The sequence below is a fragment of the Notothenia rossii genome, assembly GCF_949606895.1.
Source record: "Notothenia rossii genome assembly, chromosome: 11".
NCBI classification, from domain to species: Eukaryota; Metazoa; Chordata; class Actinopteri; order Perciformes; family Nototheniidae; genus Notothenia; species Notothenia rossii.
The window spans coordinates 19,525,382-19,539,945 of NC_136910.1; the positions used below are offsets into that span (position 1 = coordinate 19,525,382).

Sequence of the window (14,564 nt, forward strand, 5' to 3'; positions counted from 1 at the left end):
TTATCTCTGCCTGTGTATAAGCACAACAGCATTATAGGCTCAGAACTCCAAGATTGAAATGTACAAGAAAATGTGTCGTTTGTTCGTTCGCATTAAAAATCACTTAATCTTTTTTTACTTAAAAGTTACTTAAATGTGTCTTTTCATGTTTTGCATCTCAGGGTTTGTTCAGAATCGCTCCTTCAGCCTCCAAACTGAAGAAGCTGAAGGCGTCTCTGGACTGTGGCGTGTTGGATGTCGAGGAGTACTCTGCAGACCCTCATGCCATCGCAGGTGAGCTCTCCATGACCTCCCTCCCTTTCCTGTCTCCCAGTGGCTGCTAATCTCGGTTTACATGGGTACATTTATGAGCTGGCACATGTTGCACATTAGGAATCTTAATTTCTCCACATTTCTGGTACTCTCTAACGTCCATGTGTTATTGATCTACCCCGCCACCTCCACACAAACATCATCATTAAGACTGTGTGTTTCTTCTTCACACACACTGATTCCACAGCAGCTGTCATTGGTAAACCTCAGCAGTGTCCTGTTAAAGATTCATTCAAAAGTCCCATTTAAAGGCCTCACAAAGATCACTCTAAGCCTTCATTACAATTCAGTTTGCTTCTCCTGAGAGTCAACCGCGAATAGCTGTTTTTAGTTTGTTGTATTTCTTTTTATATTGGAGAGATAATCAATAAACTATCACAAAAATGTCTTGTGATAACTTCAAAAAAATATTACTAGGATTAGTGTTGTTAGTTTCTTCATCTTCTGCAGAAAAACGGTCTTCTTGTTTTTGATCTGCTGTTAAATCCAAACCATGATGGGATATAAAAGAAAAGAAGCTTTTATAAAGCTGTTATTGATCTTTTGTGTGAGGGTGGTGCTTGTCCTCAGAGTCCTGCATAACTCCAAAGAAGAAAAGCTCCAAAGTTTTCCCTAGATCCTGAAAATTCATTTTTGGGAAAGTGAACTCCCAAAGAGAGATGTGGAAGAAATGAATGCCTCCTCTGTAGTCATTTAGGTTCCTCCAGTGTAATCACCCCGTCATTACACTGGTCTTCCTTGTTACAGTTTATGAACTGTTACACCACATTGTTCTGGTTTATTGTCTAGTTTGTTATTACGTAGAACACACAACATGTGTCTAAAGGGACCACAAATACAATAAAACAAGCTAAATGTGTCCAGTGGGACACATTTAGGATTCTAACAGGTATTATTGTTTGTTATTGCAAATTGTACGTTTGGAATAAGTTAAAATCCTAAAGTTCCCTCCAGAGGGACATCACTATTTAACACTAGTGCTTATATTGGCTAGCTCTCCAAGACATTGTACGTGATAGGCTAAGGGGCGGGACATCTCTAAGCGGTTGACCAATCACAACAGAATCGGCCAGCTAACCAATCAGAGCAGACTGGGCTCTGGTTTCAGACAGAGGGTGAAAAGAGGTGCTGCAGCACAGGCAGTATGAGAAAAACAAAGAGCTTTTTGAACATTAAAGCATGGAGACATGTCACAGTACAGTCACAAAATACTAAGATAAACCTGAAAATGAGCGTAATAGGACCCCTTTAAAGATACAACTCAAAATCGGGAGATACAATGTTTTCACCCGTCTAGAACAATATGTTCCTTTTTATGAAATATCATATCAGTCAGTCGCCTGTGTTCACTGGAGCATGTGGACAGAGAGGCTGTATCCCTCTCTAATGATCCCATATTAAACTGGGTTAGCTCCAACAGCAAATCTCATTTGCGAGCCTTTCCCACTGGAGGAGCAGAGGTTCATCTCCAATCAGCATCAATGAAAAAGCAGCAGACTTCTCTTTGTTAATATCTAACTAGAGGATTATAATTCGAGCATTTAATGTGTTTATTTAGCACCAACAAAGATCCAAACACACAGTCAGACAGAACAGCAGCTCCGAGCTGCCTCCCAGGGAGTGAAGCCCTGGCTTTATGTTCGTCATCCATCCCACACACTCCGGGGGAAATGAACTCAGCAGACCAGAGAAAAGAAGACAAGTTGGAGAGAAACCCGGTCAGCCGTCCCCTTCCTCCTCAGAGCTGGAAAATGCTCCTGCCACCCACGACTTCTGATCAAATGATGTTTGGAGATAGTGTTTTTTAAAGGGCTTGTTGTATCAGCGTAGGTGGGTCTGATGCTGTTGTATTTCTTCACTGAAAAAGCAAACAAACAATACATTTTTGAAATGTTATTATAATGCATAAATATGATAAAATAATTGTAGTAAAACATTCTGTTCTCAATAATGGTACTTATGAGTATGCTAAAATTCATTCTATTGCAAGACAGATGCAGTGACGGATACAATGCACTTTAGAGGTGGAATCTAGTCACTGCTCTTTGCTTTAAGTGAGTGTAGAATTTAAAGTAAAACTTTCTTATATAGTTATCTCACCTACGTAAATGATGGGATGTTTCTCCATCATTTCTGTAATGCCTTCCTTATTCATAAAAATAATCATGGGAAATAATTGTTTTTCAATGATGTTGAGCAGAATTCAGGGTGGGATTGATGCAGTAGTTAATTAACATTTTGGTTTAAGCATTATGGTACTTACTGTATGCAATAGTTGTTGTATGTCATAAACCAGTTCATGCATTAAATGTTTTTAAATGACAGCCAATAAAACCCCAGCTTTACTACATACGAAGTGAATTAGAAGGACTCATATAGAGCAGACCTACACGAAGGCTGTTTCCATAAGTGAAAAAGAATGTAATTATCTGCACTCTGACGTAATGTTACAAACTGTTTAACAAAAATCAGGCCAGTTGTTTTTACTTCATCTTATTGGCAAACAGACAATCAAACCAACCAACCAAAAACAGGACCCCCTTCTCAAAAGTAATACCGTTTTGACTACATTATTATGACCGAATAAAAACCGCATGGGAATCTGAATAACTGTAGGCTACTGACAGCCGAGATGTCAATCACAACATGACAAACCTTCCAAAGGCCCTTCCGTCTCAAGGTGACAGGCACTTTGATCTCACGCAGGCTCATTTGTATTATCTATGCATAGTATTTGCACAAATGTCCCCTTGCAGGCATGCATTCATCTTATTATTCTGTTCTCCGCAGGTGCTTTGAAGTCGTACCTGCGGGAGCTCCCGGAGCCTCTAATGACATACGAGCTCTACAACGACTGGATCCAGGCCTCAAAGTCGGTAGCTTTTTATTTCATCGTGTTGCTTATTTTCTTTTGAACTTTATCTTTCATTTTTATTCAACTTTTCTTCTTCCTGTGGTCCTTCAGCATTCAAGATCAAGACAAGAGACTGCAGGCTCTCCTCAACGCCTGTGAGAAACTCCCCCCGGCCAACAACAACAACTTTAAGTGAGTCACTGTTTCCATGTTCCTCTCCTCACGGCCCTCTCCTGGGCTCTGCTGGCAGTCAGAACCATGAAGTGATTAGTCAGGCTTCACACAGAAATTTAAATTCATCTGTTGCACAAACCTCTGTGGTTCTTCACTGTGTTAAGTAGGACACATTTCCACTTTTGTAAAAAACATTGTCGACTGAGCAAGCCAAAAGAAACTGTTCACTCACGCAGAAAATGTTGGGGGAAATTCCAGTTGCAAGGACATTTTACTGTAACAAGAAAAAATAACTAGAGTCCAAAATGTAAGATGCCGCTCACTTCCACAGCTACAAGTGCATGTTTAGCAACACATGTATCAGTGTAGCAAAGTCAAGGCAGCATATTTGTCACTGAAATGCAAAATAACACATGTGACTCCAGGGATCACAGAGTTATGGTTTCACAGGAAATGGAAGGAAAAAAAAGTTAATACAGTTTGGAGGCAAATATCAAATTTTTCCCTCCACTGCATGCATTTGCAAGGCTTTTGTTACTTTGTAGATAAACAAATATTAAAACAAAATATTATCAAAAACTCATTATGATATATTATGGATTAAGCAATCCAGCAGTACATACATTTAGTATGACTGATAATCTATAATCTCTTGCATTCTGCGTATTGAGTTGATTTCCTTTTGGTACTCTATGTATTTAAGTATTTTGATGCCTGTACTTTTTACTTTGCAAGATTTGCAACTGTTTCAGATCTGAATACTTTCTCTGCAATTAGATATTAGTTTATATTAAAAAATCGGTAAGCAGATGTCACTGTTTGTTACCATGGAAACAGTAAACCTACATTAAGCTTTGTATGCTTCTAATCTACACCTTCCACATGTATAACTCAGTGTGAAGCGGTGCTGAGACAGAGGCCTTATGGCGGAGGTGGATTAAGATGAGCTGTAGATATTTGCCAGAGGGCTTATCTCTCGATCAAAAGGCACTGCGAGGGGTAGAGGAAGTGAGAGAGGAGAGACGGGAGAGAAATTGAAAGAGCAGAGATACTGCAGCACTTGTCAGTGTCATAATCGAATCGCACAAATAGGTGTTATTTTTAGGCAGGCGTCCTTTGAGCAGACCTGTCACCTGTCCGGATAATGGCTGCCGCTGGAGAGAGCCTGATGCTCATCCAGCTGCAGCTCAGCCAGATGAATCATTCTGTCAGCACAGAAACACACTGCCACATCTCTGGGTTTTCGAAAGAGATGAAGAGACAACAACGAGAGTTTGCTGTTATAATAAGCTGAGTGTAATTCATGCAGGCATGCTCTGTGGAAGCACAGTGTTCTCTTTTAGTCTTGGATTTGATGAAGAAAGCAGGGTGGGAAACTTGAGCTACACTACAGCTCAGTTCTGTTCTGTTATTTCCCACTTTCACCAATATAACCAATAAAAAGTCGATGTGTAAATGTGACTCTACATTTGGCACAGTATCAACAGCGACACAAACCCAACCCAGACAGATAGGAAGTATCTCATTAACTCTGCAGCTGGTAAATGATTTCATTTCCAGAGAGTGTGAGCCTCCTGCAAATGTAACACTCTTAGTTTTTGTAAATCACCGCTGTCAAGTGAAAACAATGCAACAAAGTGTTTACCTCTTAAATAAAAATTAAAAATGTCAATACAATCAGATCTGTAGAAAACTGAACTCACACAAAACTAAAAGCAGGGCAGTTTTTATTAGCTTTTGAAGTATGTTTTTACAGGACAGCAATGGAAAAGTACCTTTTTTTAAATGTACACAAAAAAATCTAAAATACAAAATCTAATGTATTCCCTGTTTCTGTATGAACAGGTATTTGATCAAGTTCCTCTCCAAACTGACTGAATACCAGGATCTGAACAAGATGACTCCTGGAAACATCGCTATTGTCCTGGGACCCAACCTGCTGTGGATGCACAACGAAGGGTGAGACAGCAGAGACGCATACTTAGTCAGTAGTTAACATTTCTTTATCAAAGAATATAACATACAACTTACAGTACGACGTCAGAATGCACCTTGTGTTCATTTTTAAGGAACTACAAATGCAAAAACATGCGTTGTGGTTTTTCTTCTGTAATGAATGTGAACTTAAAATGTTTTGATTTCCACTGCTGCTTAAAACTAGGAATGCCAAATGTTTTCAGTTCAAAGTGCCTAAAACAAGTAAAGATTATAGCTTATATTACAATTGATCACTGTTCCTTTGCAAAAGCTCCTCAATAAAAGGTCAAGTATTGATATTGTTAGGAACCTTGACAGACACTTGGACTCAAACGCACGACTCAAAAGAAAGTTTGTTCAAAAAAAGTCTTTACTTTGGAAAAGTATAAAGTTCAAACAAAAAATCACTCCTGAGAGGCAAAACGTAGCAAAGTAAATTACAAACTAAATAAACTTGACTATGGTCACAAAATACAATAATCTCTTGGCAAGACAAGCTGGCACTCTAAATGGCACAAGGCACAAGACGAACTGGCACAGGACAAAGGGAGACAGGACTATTTATACATGAGGTAAGGGGGAACAGGTGGAAACAATCAGGGGGGGGGCAGACGCTGAAGATGGCGGGAAAACACACAAAGGGAGGAAGTAAGGGGACCTAAAATGAGAGACAAGAGGTGAGTACAAAAATAAAACAGGAAGTGCAATGACAGGACTAGACAGGTGAACAAAAAGACTTGACTAAACATAAATCTAACCTGGGCTATGAACTAAACGTGAAACAATAACATGAACCTGATTAACATGACATGAATAATTTAGCAGACATGACGGGAAGTTACAGATATCCATGCTGTACAACAGTGTTTCTCAAACGTTTTCATACCAAGGACCACTTAACCAATAAAAAAACGCTCGCGGACCACCTAACTCCACAAATATCCAAAAACACATCGTTTTTCTAGAACAGATTACAAATCGCCTGGAAAATGGTATAAACAAGTGGCAACATGTGTGATGAAGGTGTTGCGCTGGGCTATATCATGCAATCGAAAGTGAAACTTAAGCTCGCTCCATTGTGGAGATATTCCCGCGAGAGTGCGGAAAACTTAAATTAATTAATTAATTTCAAATTTTACCAATATACTCACGGACCACTAGGGGGCGCTCACGGACCAGCAGTGGTCCGCGGACCACACTTTGACAAGCACTGCTGTACAAAACAGATGTATAATTAATTAGATCTAACCTAGTTTCCACTCTTTCACCTTTTATTTCCCTATAGAAAATAGATACGAATTATAATCATCTTTTTCCTCTTTTTCTAATGGTATTCTGCATAAACTTACTCCAGCTCTCGACTAAAGCTATCCTTTTGAGACCCAGCATTTCATATTTGTCCTCTGTGGAGGACATGACATTGAGGCTTCATTTCAAACACCATGCATACAGTTTGAGTCCTGGTGCTTTGAAGAGCACTTCCTTGGCGTTTTTAATGATGTAACATACATTAAGGGAGTGACCAACAGAGCATGTCTCATGTCTTTTCAAATGAGTGCGAAGCCGAACCGGTGAAATAATGAAAGGGGCTTTCAAGGCACACATTTTAACCTCTGTGCTTTGTGGGGGACAGAGGGTAGCTTCTTCTCAACCAATTTCCATTCTTAAAGAAACAGAACTCTGAATGAGGCAAACTAAAATGTTGAGGCACACACACACACACACACACACACACACACACACACACACACACACACACACACACACACACACACACACACACACACACACACACACACACATGAATAACCAGTTAAAAGCATGCACGATACCTTTTTAATATTACATATCTTAAAAGTACATTTAAATATTTAATGTGAATGTACTGTTCTCTAATTTAACCTACTGACAGGTGGAACCAATGTCCACTAAAAGGGACATGTTATTAAATATAAATGTTTATGTTTTTGATAGAATCTCTTTGAGATTTGTTTCCTGCGTCCCAATTATTATTTAAAAAAAGAACATTTAATTAATATATATATTGGGTCTCAGCAAGATGTTCACATTGAAATCCATCCAAATAAAATTCATTTGTATGTATTTTGCATAGTTGTATGTATACATATTTAAACAACATAAACTGACATGCCGTTTTTGGTATCTTTTGAAACTTTGTGAACACTACTAACATCTTAAATGAATTATGAGTGTATACACAAGTTTGGTTGCACAGTAGGAGCTAAAAATGGACAGCATCAGGAATCTTTTAAGGGGGAGAAAATGCAAGTTACTATCGTGTCATGTTTGGGTGCGGTAGAACCTCAGTGTCCTCTTTGTTCAGTCTAGAAGAGGAGCGTGCTTTTTCATAAACGTTCTATTATAATAATACTGTTCTGTATGCAGTTCCACAGGGATGTCATTTCTCTTAGTGGCACATTTTAATATCTCCTAATATTCATGATGCTGCTCAGAGCTCAAAGTAATAATAACAAAAAGGCCAATAGGCACACACACACACACACACACACACACACACACACACACACACACACACACACACACACACACACACACACACATCTTGAGGAGAATTTAGCAGAAAGTGCACTCATGATGAGGATGAGTCAGCGGTTTAGAAAGAGTGAAGGACACCTCCCTTATAATATCTCTGTGTAAATCTTACAAACCCTTTATCCCCCTCTTACTTTTAATTAGTATTTTAACAGCCAACCTTTCCGAAAACGCTTTTAATTTTCTCCTTTTGAATGTTTCTGCAATACAATAAAAACGGGTTAATCACAGACGAGTGTAAATCTTCCTGATCCTCTCCAGCTCGCTGTAATAAAGCCTCTTTTCTCTGTCTGCAGGAACATCACAGAGATGATGACCACCGTGTCCCTGCAGATCGTCGGCATCATCGAGCCCATCATCCAGCACGCAGACTGGTTCTTCCCTGGAGGTGACCGTGCATTTTCCTGCTGATCCCAAAGCCTTTTTAAATACTTTATTTACTTTGTTAGAGTAAATAAAGCTCTAAAGTGCTCTCCAACAGATAAAGGAACACTTGATCCTCTGTTTATCAGAAAAAAACAACTTCATATTTCATTTTTACTAGACAGGAAATATTTGACAGATAACATAAGTAAATTTACTTAGTTACATTCCAACACTGCTTAGATACTTACTTTTTTTTTTATTATTGGGGATTTGATTAGACTTACTCAAACAACAACACACTGAATAGTTCCTGTATTTTGTTCCTTTTTTTCTGGTCCGTCATAGAAATCGAGTTCAACGTCACAGGGAACTACGGAAGCCCGGTCCACACAAACCACAACGCCAACTACAGCTTGATGCCGTCTCCTGACATGGATCAGATAGAGAGGAAGCAGAACGACCAGAGCCGACGGCCGCTGAGCGTCGCCACGGACAACATGATGCTGGAGTTCTATAAGAAGGACGGGTAAGACCCCTCTAGACAAGCTACGATGCATTTCTGTTTATTGTTAATCTTAAGTACCGTAAGTCATATGCTAATTTATTGCAAATAAGAAAGCAAATTAGCGTCTGAAATAAGCAGGACTTTCTTTGTATCAGCTTCTATCATTGGAGTGTGAAATTCACTTATGAATGTATATAAATACAAAAAGTAACTCATTTTGTCAGAAAATGATTAAGAGTCAGATATACCATTTTGTGTGAAGTTAATTTAACTTCACTAAAGTTTAATGAAGTATAGTATACAAAATTGTAAAACTAAGTAATAATAATTGTTGTTCTAATACAAATGGAATATATTAAGCAGGATAGCTCTATAAATAAAGTTGATAAATAAACTGTAAATAAGTGCTTTCAAACTTTGTTTTTAAAGAATTGACCAAAAGATTCTAAAATATATTAATAAATGCAAAAAGTAATAATACAATTAATATGAATTAAAAAACATAAATAGTTATTATAAATAAAATGAATAAGAAAGTATTAAAGCTGTTATTTTAAAAAGTACAGTAAGTACCACAAAATTGTACATAACCACATAAAATGTACCTGATTACATTCAAGAACTGCTGTCGATAAAATAATGGTCCAAGACTTTGTACAGCAATGAAATCTAACATGGTGCTGTATCCTCTATATAACATATAAATAAGCTGCCATGTTGGGTTCAATATGCTTTTGAAACAAGACGAATGAGAGTTCAAAGGCAAACAAACTTTGAGGGAAAATGTCTTGAAATCAAACAAAGACAGGAAACTGTGTAAGAGCTCCCAGTGATTCTACACACCATCCACACTTCTAGGCAAGTCCAGTTTCTGCATGATTCTCTTCAAACGGGAGAAGAATTCCCCACTGATTACACAAGTGTAATTACACAAGTGTAATGAGGGCCGCAGTGAAAAGCTCAGTTTCACTATGAGGTGGACAGAATGACTCGTATCTGCAGTCTAGTGAGCGAAAGTGAGAAAACAGAAAGAGAAAGATGACATTTAGTCTGTGAAATGAGGAATCTGACAATCCTGGAGCTGTGGAGGAGGATTAGCCGAGGCCCAGAGGGTGGCTTTCTTTCTCTTTTCTCTGTCTGTCTCACTGTCTCTTTCTTTAATGCTTCAATACACCCTTATCAGGCCCCGCGGCGAGTCTGAGTCTGATCAGCCCTGAGACCACATGCAGCCCGCTAATTAAACCTGGACACGGTGTGTGTGTGTGTGTGTGTGTGTGTGTGTGTGTGTGTGTGTGTGTGTGTGTGTGTGTGTGTGTGTGTGTGTGTGTGTGTGTGTGTGTGTGTGTGTGTGTGTGTGTGTGTGTGTGTGTGTGTGTGTGTGTGTGTGTGTGTGTGTGTGTGTGTGTGTGTGTGTGTGTGTGTGTGTGTGTGTGTGTGTGTGTGTGTGTGTGTGTGTGTGTGTGTGTGTGTGCGCGCGCGCGCGCGCGTCTGATCAATAGAACCCAGCTTACAATAGAAACAGAATCTTCAGAATTAGCAGGCTCAGCAGCACCTTCCAATTTGAGTTTTTCTGTATAAAAGATTTTTAGATTTAGCAGTGTACATGGTTATAAAGTTTGACTTTATATGTCTACGTAGTGCACACTGCTGTCAAATACTTAATTGACTTCCAGACACTCAAATGTTCTGCTCGAGAGGATCTGTCTGCCTACATGTGAAGAATAAAGATGGGATCATTTCCCCTTTATTTTATGTAGGGAGCAGGAGTAGTTGAAGGACACATGCTGCACTTATCCTCTACATTAATCTGGCAAGTTAAAACAATTTGTAGGTAGTCTGGACATAAAAAGAAAGAACTTGCTGGTCAAGCAATATCTTTTGTGCAATAAGAAAGTCAACAGTTACAAAAACCTTCGATGCTCTTTGAGCATGTAGAAGCCTATTTACTTACCTGCAGAGAGTCAGATCAAAAGTTTGATATCAGAGTAATGCATGAGATTTTTATGTTTCGTATCGGCCCTGTCTCAGAGCATCTGTTTATGTTCCTGCTAACATTTCTTCATCTTGTGTAGAATTAAAAATAGGCACAGAATAGCCACAAATTGACACAAAACTGACACCTAGACTGACACCTAGACACCTCCAAATCACCAAAGCAACTACAAAGAAGTGAAAAACAACCAACAAGCGAGAAAGGCTACATAGAGATCCAAAAAAAGACACAGAAATACCTTGAAAAACACAAAACATCTATAAAGCGATGCAAAACGAATGCAAACACACAATGACCTAAAAGATATCTCTCAACGTTGTTTGCTATTGTTGTTAGGAATGTGGGCTTGGGGCCTTTTACATGTCTGTGCCCAGGGGCTCTTTGGCCAGAAATCTGGACTTGTACATGGGGGAATCACCACATTGAAACGAGAAAGAGTCTTACTCAAGCTTTGCTAAAAATGTGGATGCTCAATATTGTCTAAAAAACTCCTTCCACTGGAACTATGGGCTAAAACCATGAAGAACAGCCACCAAAACTTAAATAAAGGGTGTCCAAATATCTTTGGTAGTAACATTGTAGTTGAACCATGAATATGAAATACTCAGCATGATGCATGAATGAACCAGATTTTTCTTTTTGGGGGGGATTTTCTGCTATCCATTAGGGAAACTGAGCTAATTAGCGTTAATGGGACTATCATTTCTCTCCGGGTTTTGACGTGGCTGAAGCGCTCCAGGGAGAGCACACATCACCCGTCAGATCGCTCTCCTCATTACACTCAGCGTGACTCTGATCCCCTTCAGCCCCCCCGCCGGGCCAGCCCCCCGTTTTGTTCCTCTTTCTTGGCTCTTGTCTTAAATGGTTGATCCTACCAAAGTTGCTCTACTGCTTTGATAACAGTGCTGTTAATGAGCGTGTCCTCATTGTGCTTGTCTCTGTTTTTAACTATGCAGCATTAGGAAGATACAAAGGTACAGTATAGATCCTCACCCCCCCCCCCACCGAGTCATCCTCTCATCGGTCTATTCATCATCTTTTTGTGTCAGCTGCACGTTGACAGGAAGTGTCGCTCATTTGTCGTGTGTGTGTTTAATGCTCTGAGCAGGTCTGCCTGTTGGACTCCTATAGTTCAATGTCTCTAAGAGAGCGGGGGGACAAAAGGGGGAGCATGGACAAAGCAGGCTTTTCTTTCTGTGTTTACATAAGTAGCATCTTTCTGCTAGTGGATACATTTGTTCAGCCTGTGAGTACAATAGCCTCTTGTTTATAGGTCCTATTCATAGTTAGGTTATTTCCTGTTATTTCTATCAAAAATATTTAAAAAAAAATGTCGGGTGATACTCTTAAACGATTTCTGCTAATGTGTGTTCGTTAAATGCGATCCTGCTCACAATTAGCTTAGCATAAAGACTCGAAGTAGGTGGAGCTAGCCAGGTAAAAAGATGAAAGGTCACCTCTTGTGGTGCATTCATACAGTATGCTCCTTAGATTGTTCGATCTACCGAGTTAGAACGTCGTTTTTCTAACTTCAGTGTGTTAAGATTTTGAAAGCATAATGAACGTGAAACATAATAGATGCTACAAAAAGATGTGTTCTCAATTCTGGCTAGTTTTAAAAATGTGTTTTTTTGTTTTACCTAAAATCACCACTTTTATCAGAGTTATTGCTGATGACCAAGTTTTGTAACTAAAATAGATCACCCATTGCGAACAGCAAATAATGGTAACAACCTTATAACATATTACAAATGACATTAGAAAATGATACGCATTACCAACAAATCCAATATATAGTGTCACCCGCCATGTTTTTAGCTAATGTCAAAAAGTTAGTGGACAAATCGTAAGAAAGTCATTACTCAGTCTCGACCAAGATATATTCCAGCATATAACATACTCCTTTTTTCGTGTGGTTACATTTTTAGATTTGAGATTTAGAGGTGCTGGTAAATGCTCATCTTTGGACAGAGCCCCACTGAGTCTTCATGCTAAGCTAAGCTAACTAGATGCTAGCTTCAGTTGAATGGACAGACAAAGCAAATAATGGGTGTTTCCAAAATGCCAAAAGGACCATCACATCTTCATGTACTTCTTCACTTAATTCAAACTGTTCTTTTTTTTGCAGTTTTCACACAATTTCACTTAATTTCAACTTCATACATTGTCATCCTACAGGAGAATGTGTCATAAATGAGGGAGTTGAACATTGTGTAGGGGAAATGTTCTCTGTTTGTGCATGCTCAGGTACACAAGTACACCCATGCAATACAATGTGGGTGGAGTGACACTAGTACATACGATGGACAGGGAAGCTCCTCCGTTTTTAGCATCCCTGACAATCTGTGTAGGGTGTGGTCCCCCCCCCCCCCTAAACCACACACACCCTCCCTTGATTTGATTGGCTGTGCATCTCTGTCCCACTGCAGCATGGGTGTCAGGGTGATGGACACTACTTGGGTGGCGCGCAGGGGCTCGTCTTCTTCGCGTAAATGCTCGTCCACGCCGCCGAGCGTGCACCTCCCCGTCGCCCCCACTGACGCTCTCACCCCCGAGCAGCCTGCTGGGGATTTCTCTGCCTCCCCCTCCCCCACCCCTCCTCCCACTAACAGCGATCGAGCCAGGTAAGGCTTTCGTGCCCCCCCCCTAGCCTTAACCTCCTCCCACCTGCTGCTGCTCCCCTACCCACCCGCGTGCCCTGCAACTGACCCCCGTACAGCACCGTCTGCTCCACGTTATTCTTGTCTCTTGCTGTTTTCCCCCACAAAATGCTCATCCCCACCTCTGTATGAACCCCGGTGTCTCACCTCGGATGAAGCATGTCATGTCAAACGATGTCATTGCTTTAAAAAGGGCAAAATGTAATACCCTAAAATGTAAAATACCCATTCATCCTCTTACCTGTAGTGCTATTCAATCTAGATTGTGTTGATGCTAGCTGTCGAGTTTTGGAGATATCGACTCCCTTCTCTAATTATAATGGAACTAGATGGAACCTCCATGTGCTGCTTACAAGGGCCAACAAATACATTAGCTGATTAAACATCAATGGCCCAGTTACTAGAGATAATCCACTGACTGAGCAGTTTGATATAGGAACTATTTTCTTTCTGCTAAACTGCATGCTGAAACCATATCACCACTCAGAGAGAAGTACATTATTGTCTTTTAGTTGTTTTATTATTATCTAGATTGATCAATACTACTACATGTTAGAGGAACAATATGCATTTTTCATTTTCAGGTGAACTGTCCCTTTTTAAGTTGGTGTTCATTTCTCATCTCTAATTCTTTCATAAAGTAGCCACATCTGGAAGAAACATGTTGTGCCTGAGTGGTGTAACTCTATATCATGTTAAGATGTGTTCTTGTCCTTAGGTTGTTTCATATAACATGTGGAAACAAAGTTGAGAAAAGCTCATCCATAGTTGAGTGTTTCATTGCTGCATGTGCATGAACTATATCTGTTTTGTTTTTTTGTCATTAGTCCAAGCATCATTAACAGCTTTACAGTCCATTGTCGCAAAGCCCTGCAATGGATGAGGTGATTCACTTTTCACTTTTCAGTTTGATTTTATTTCCCATTTCTTCCACATTGTTTCCTCTGTTCTCACAATAAATAATATTCGCCTGATTTCCTCCCAAACTTAAACTCTCCTAACAATAAATCCCACAGCTCTCAGTCTTAAGCTGTAATGCCTCCCTGCACTCAGCTCTGCAGCTCGAACCCCATGAAACATTGACGTGTTTATCATTGCAGCTCGGATGATGCATCCTCCAATTGGTCGGACTCCGGTTACGCCTACCCC

The 14,564-nt window shown here is 39.8% G+C and overlaps 1 protein-coding gene across 5 annotated transcripts in view; it reads left to right on the plus strand.

Annotated features, from left to right (window-relative positions):
• LOC307024213 (rho GTPase-activating protein 44-like) overlaps positions 1–14,558 on the plus strand; it is a gene marked incomplete at its 5' end in the record, with an annotated part of 65,914 nt that extends 51,356 nt beyond the window's left edge. For 3 of the 5 annotated variants that reach the window (XM_079658159.1, XM_079658160.1, XM_079658158.1), the window contains 9 exons: positions 162–273; positions 3,103–3,184; positions 3,278–3,358; positions 5,186–5,299; positions 8,188–8,279; positions 8,603–8,783; positions 11,712–11,729; positions 13,185–13,379; positions 14,243–14,558. In XM_079658159.1, coding sequence (XP_079514285.1) covers positions 162–273; positions 3,103–3,184; positions 3,278–3,358; positions 5,186–5,299; positions 8,188–8,279; positions 8,603–8,783; positions 11,712–11,729; positions 13,185–13,379; positions 14,243–14,303 — 936 coding nt within the window. In that variant the 3' untranslated portion in view covers positions 14,304–14,558. The remainder of the gene's footprint in view (positions 1–161; positions 274–3,102; positions 3,185–3,277; positions 3,359–5,185; positions 5,300–8,187; positions 8,280–8,602; positions 8,784–11,711; positions 11,730–13,184; positions 13,380–14,242) is intronic. The other 2 variants (XM_079658161.1, XM_079658162.1) reach the window with 2 other exon arrangements.
• Between the last annotated feature and the right edge of the window lie 6 nt (positions 14,559–14,564).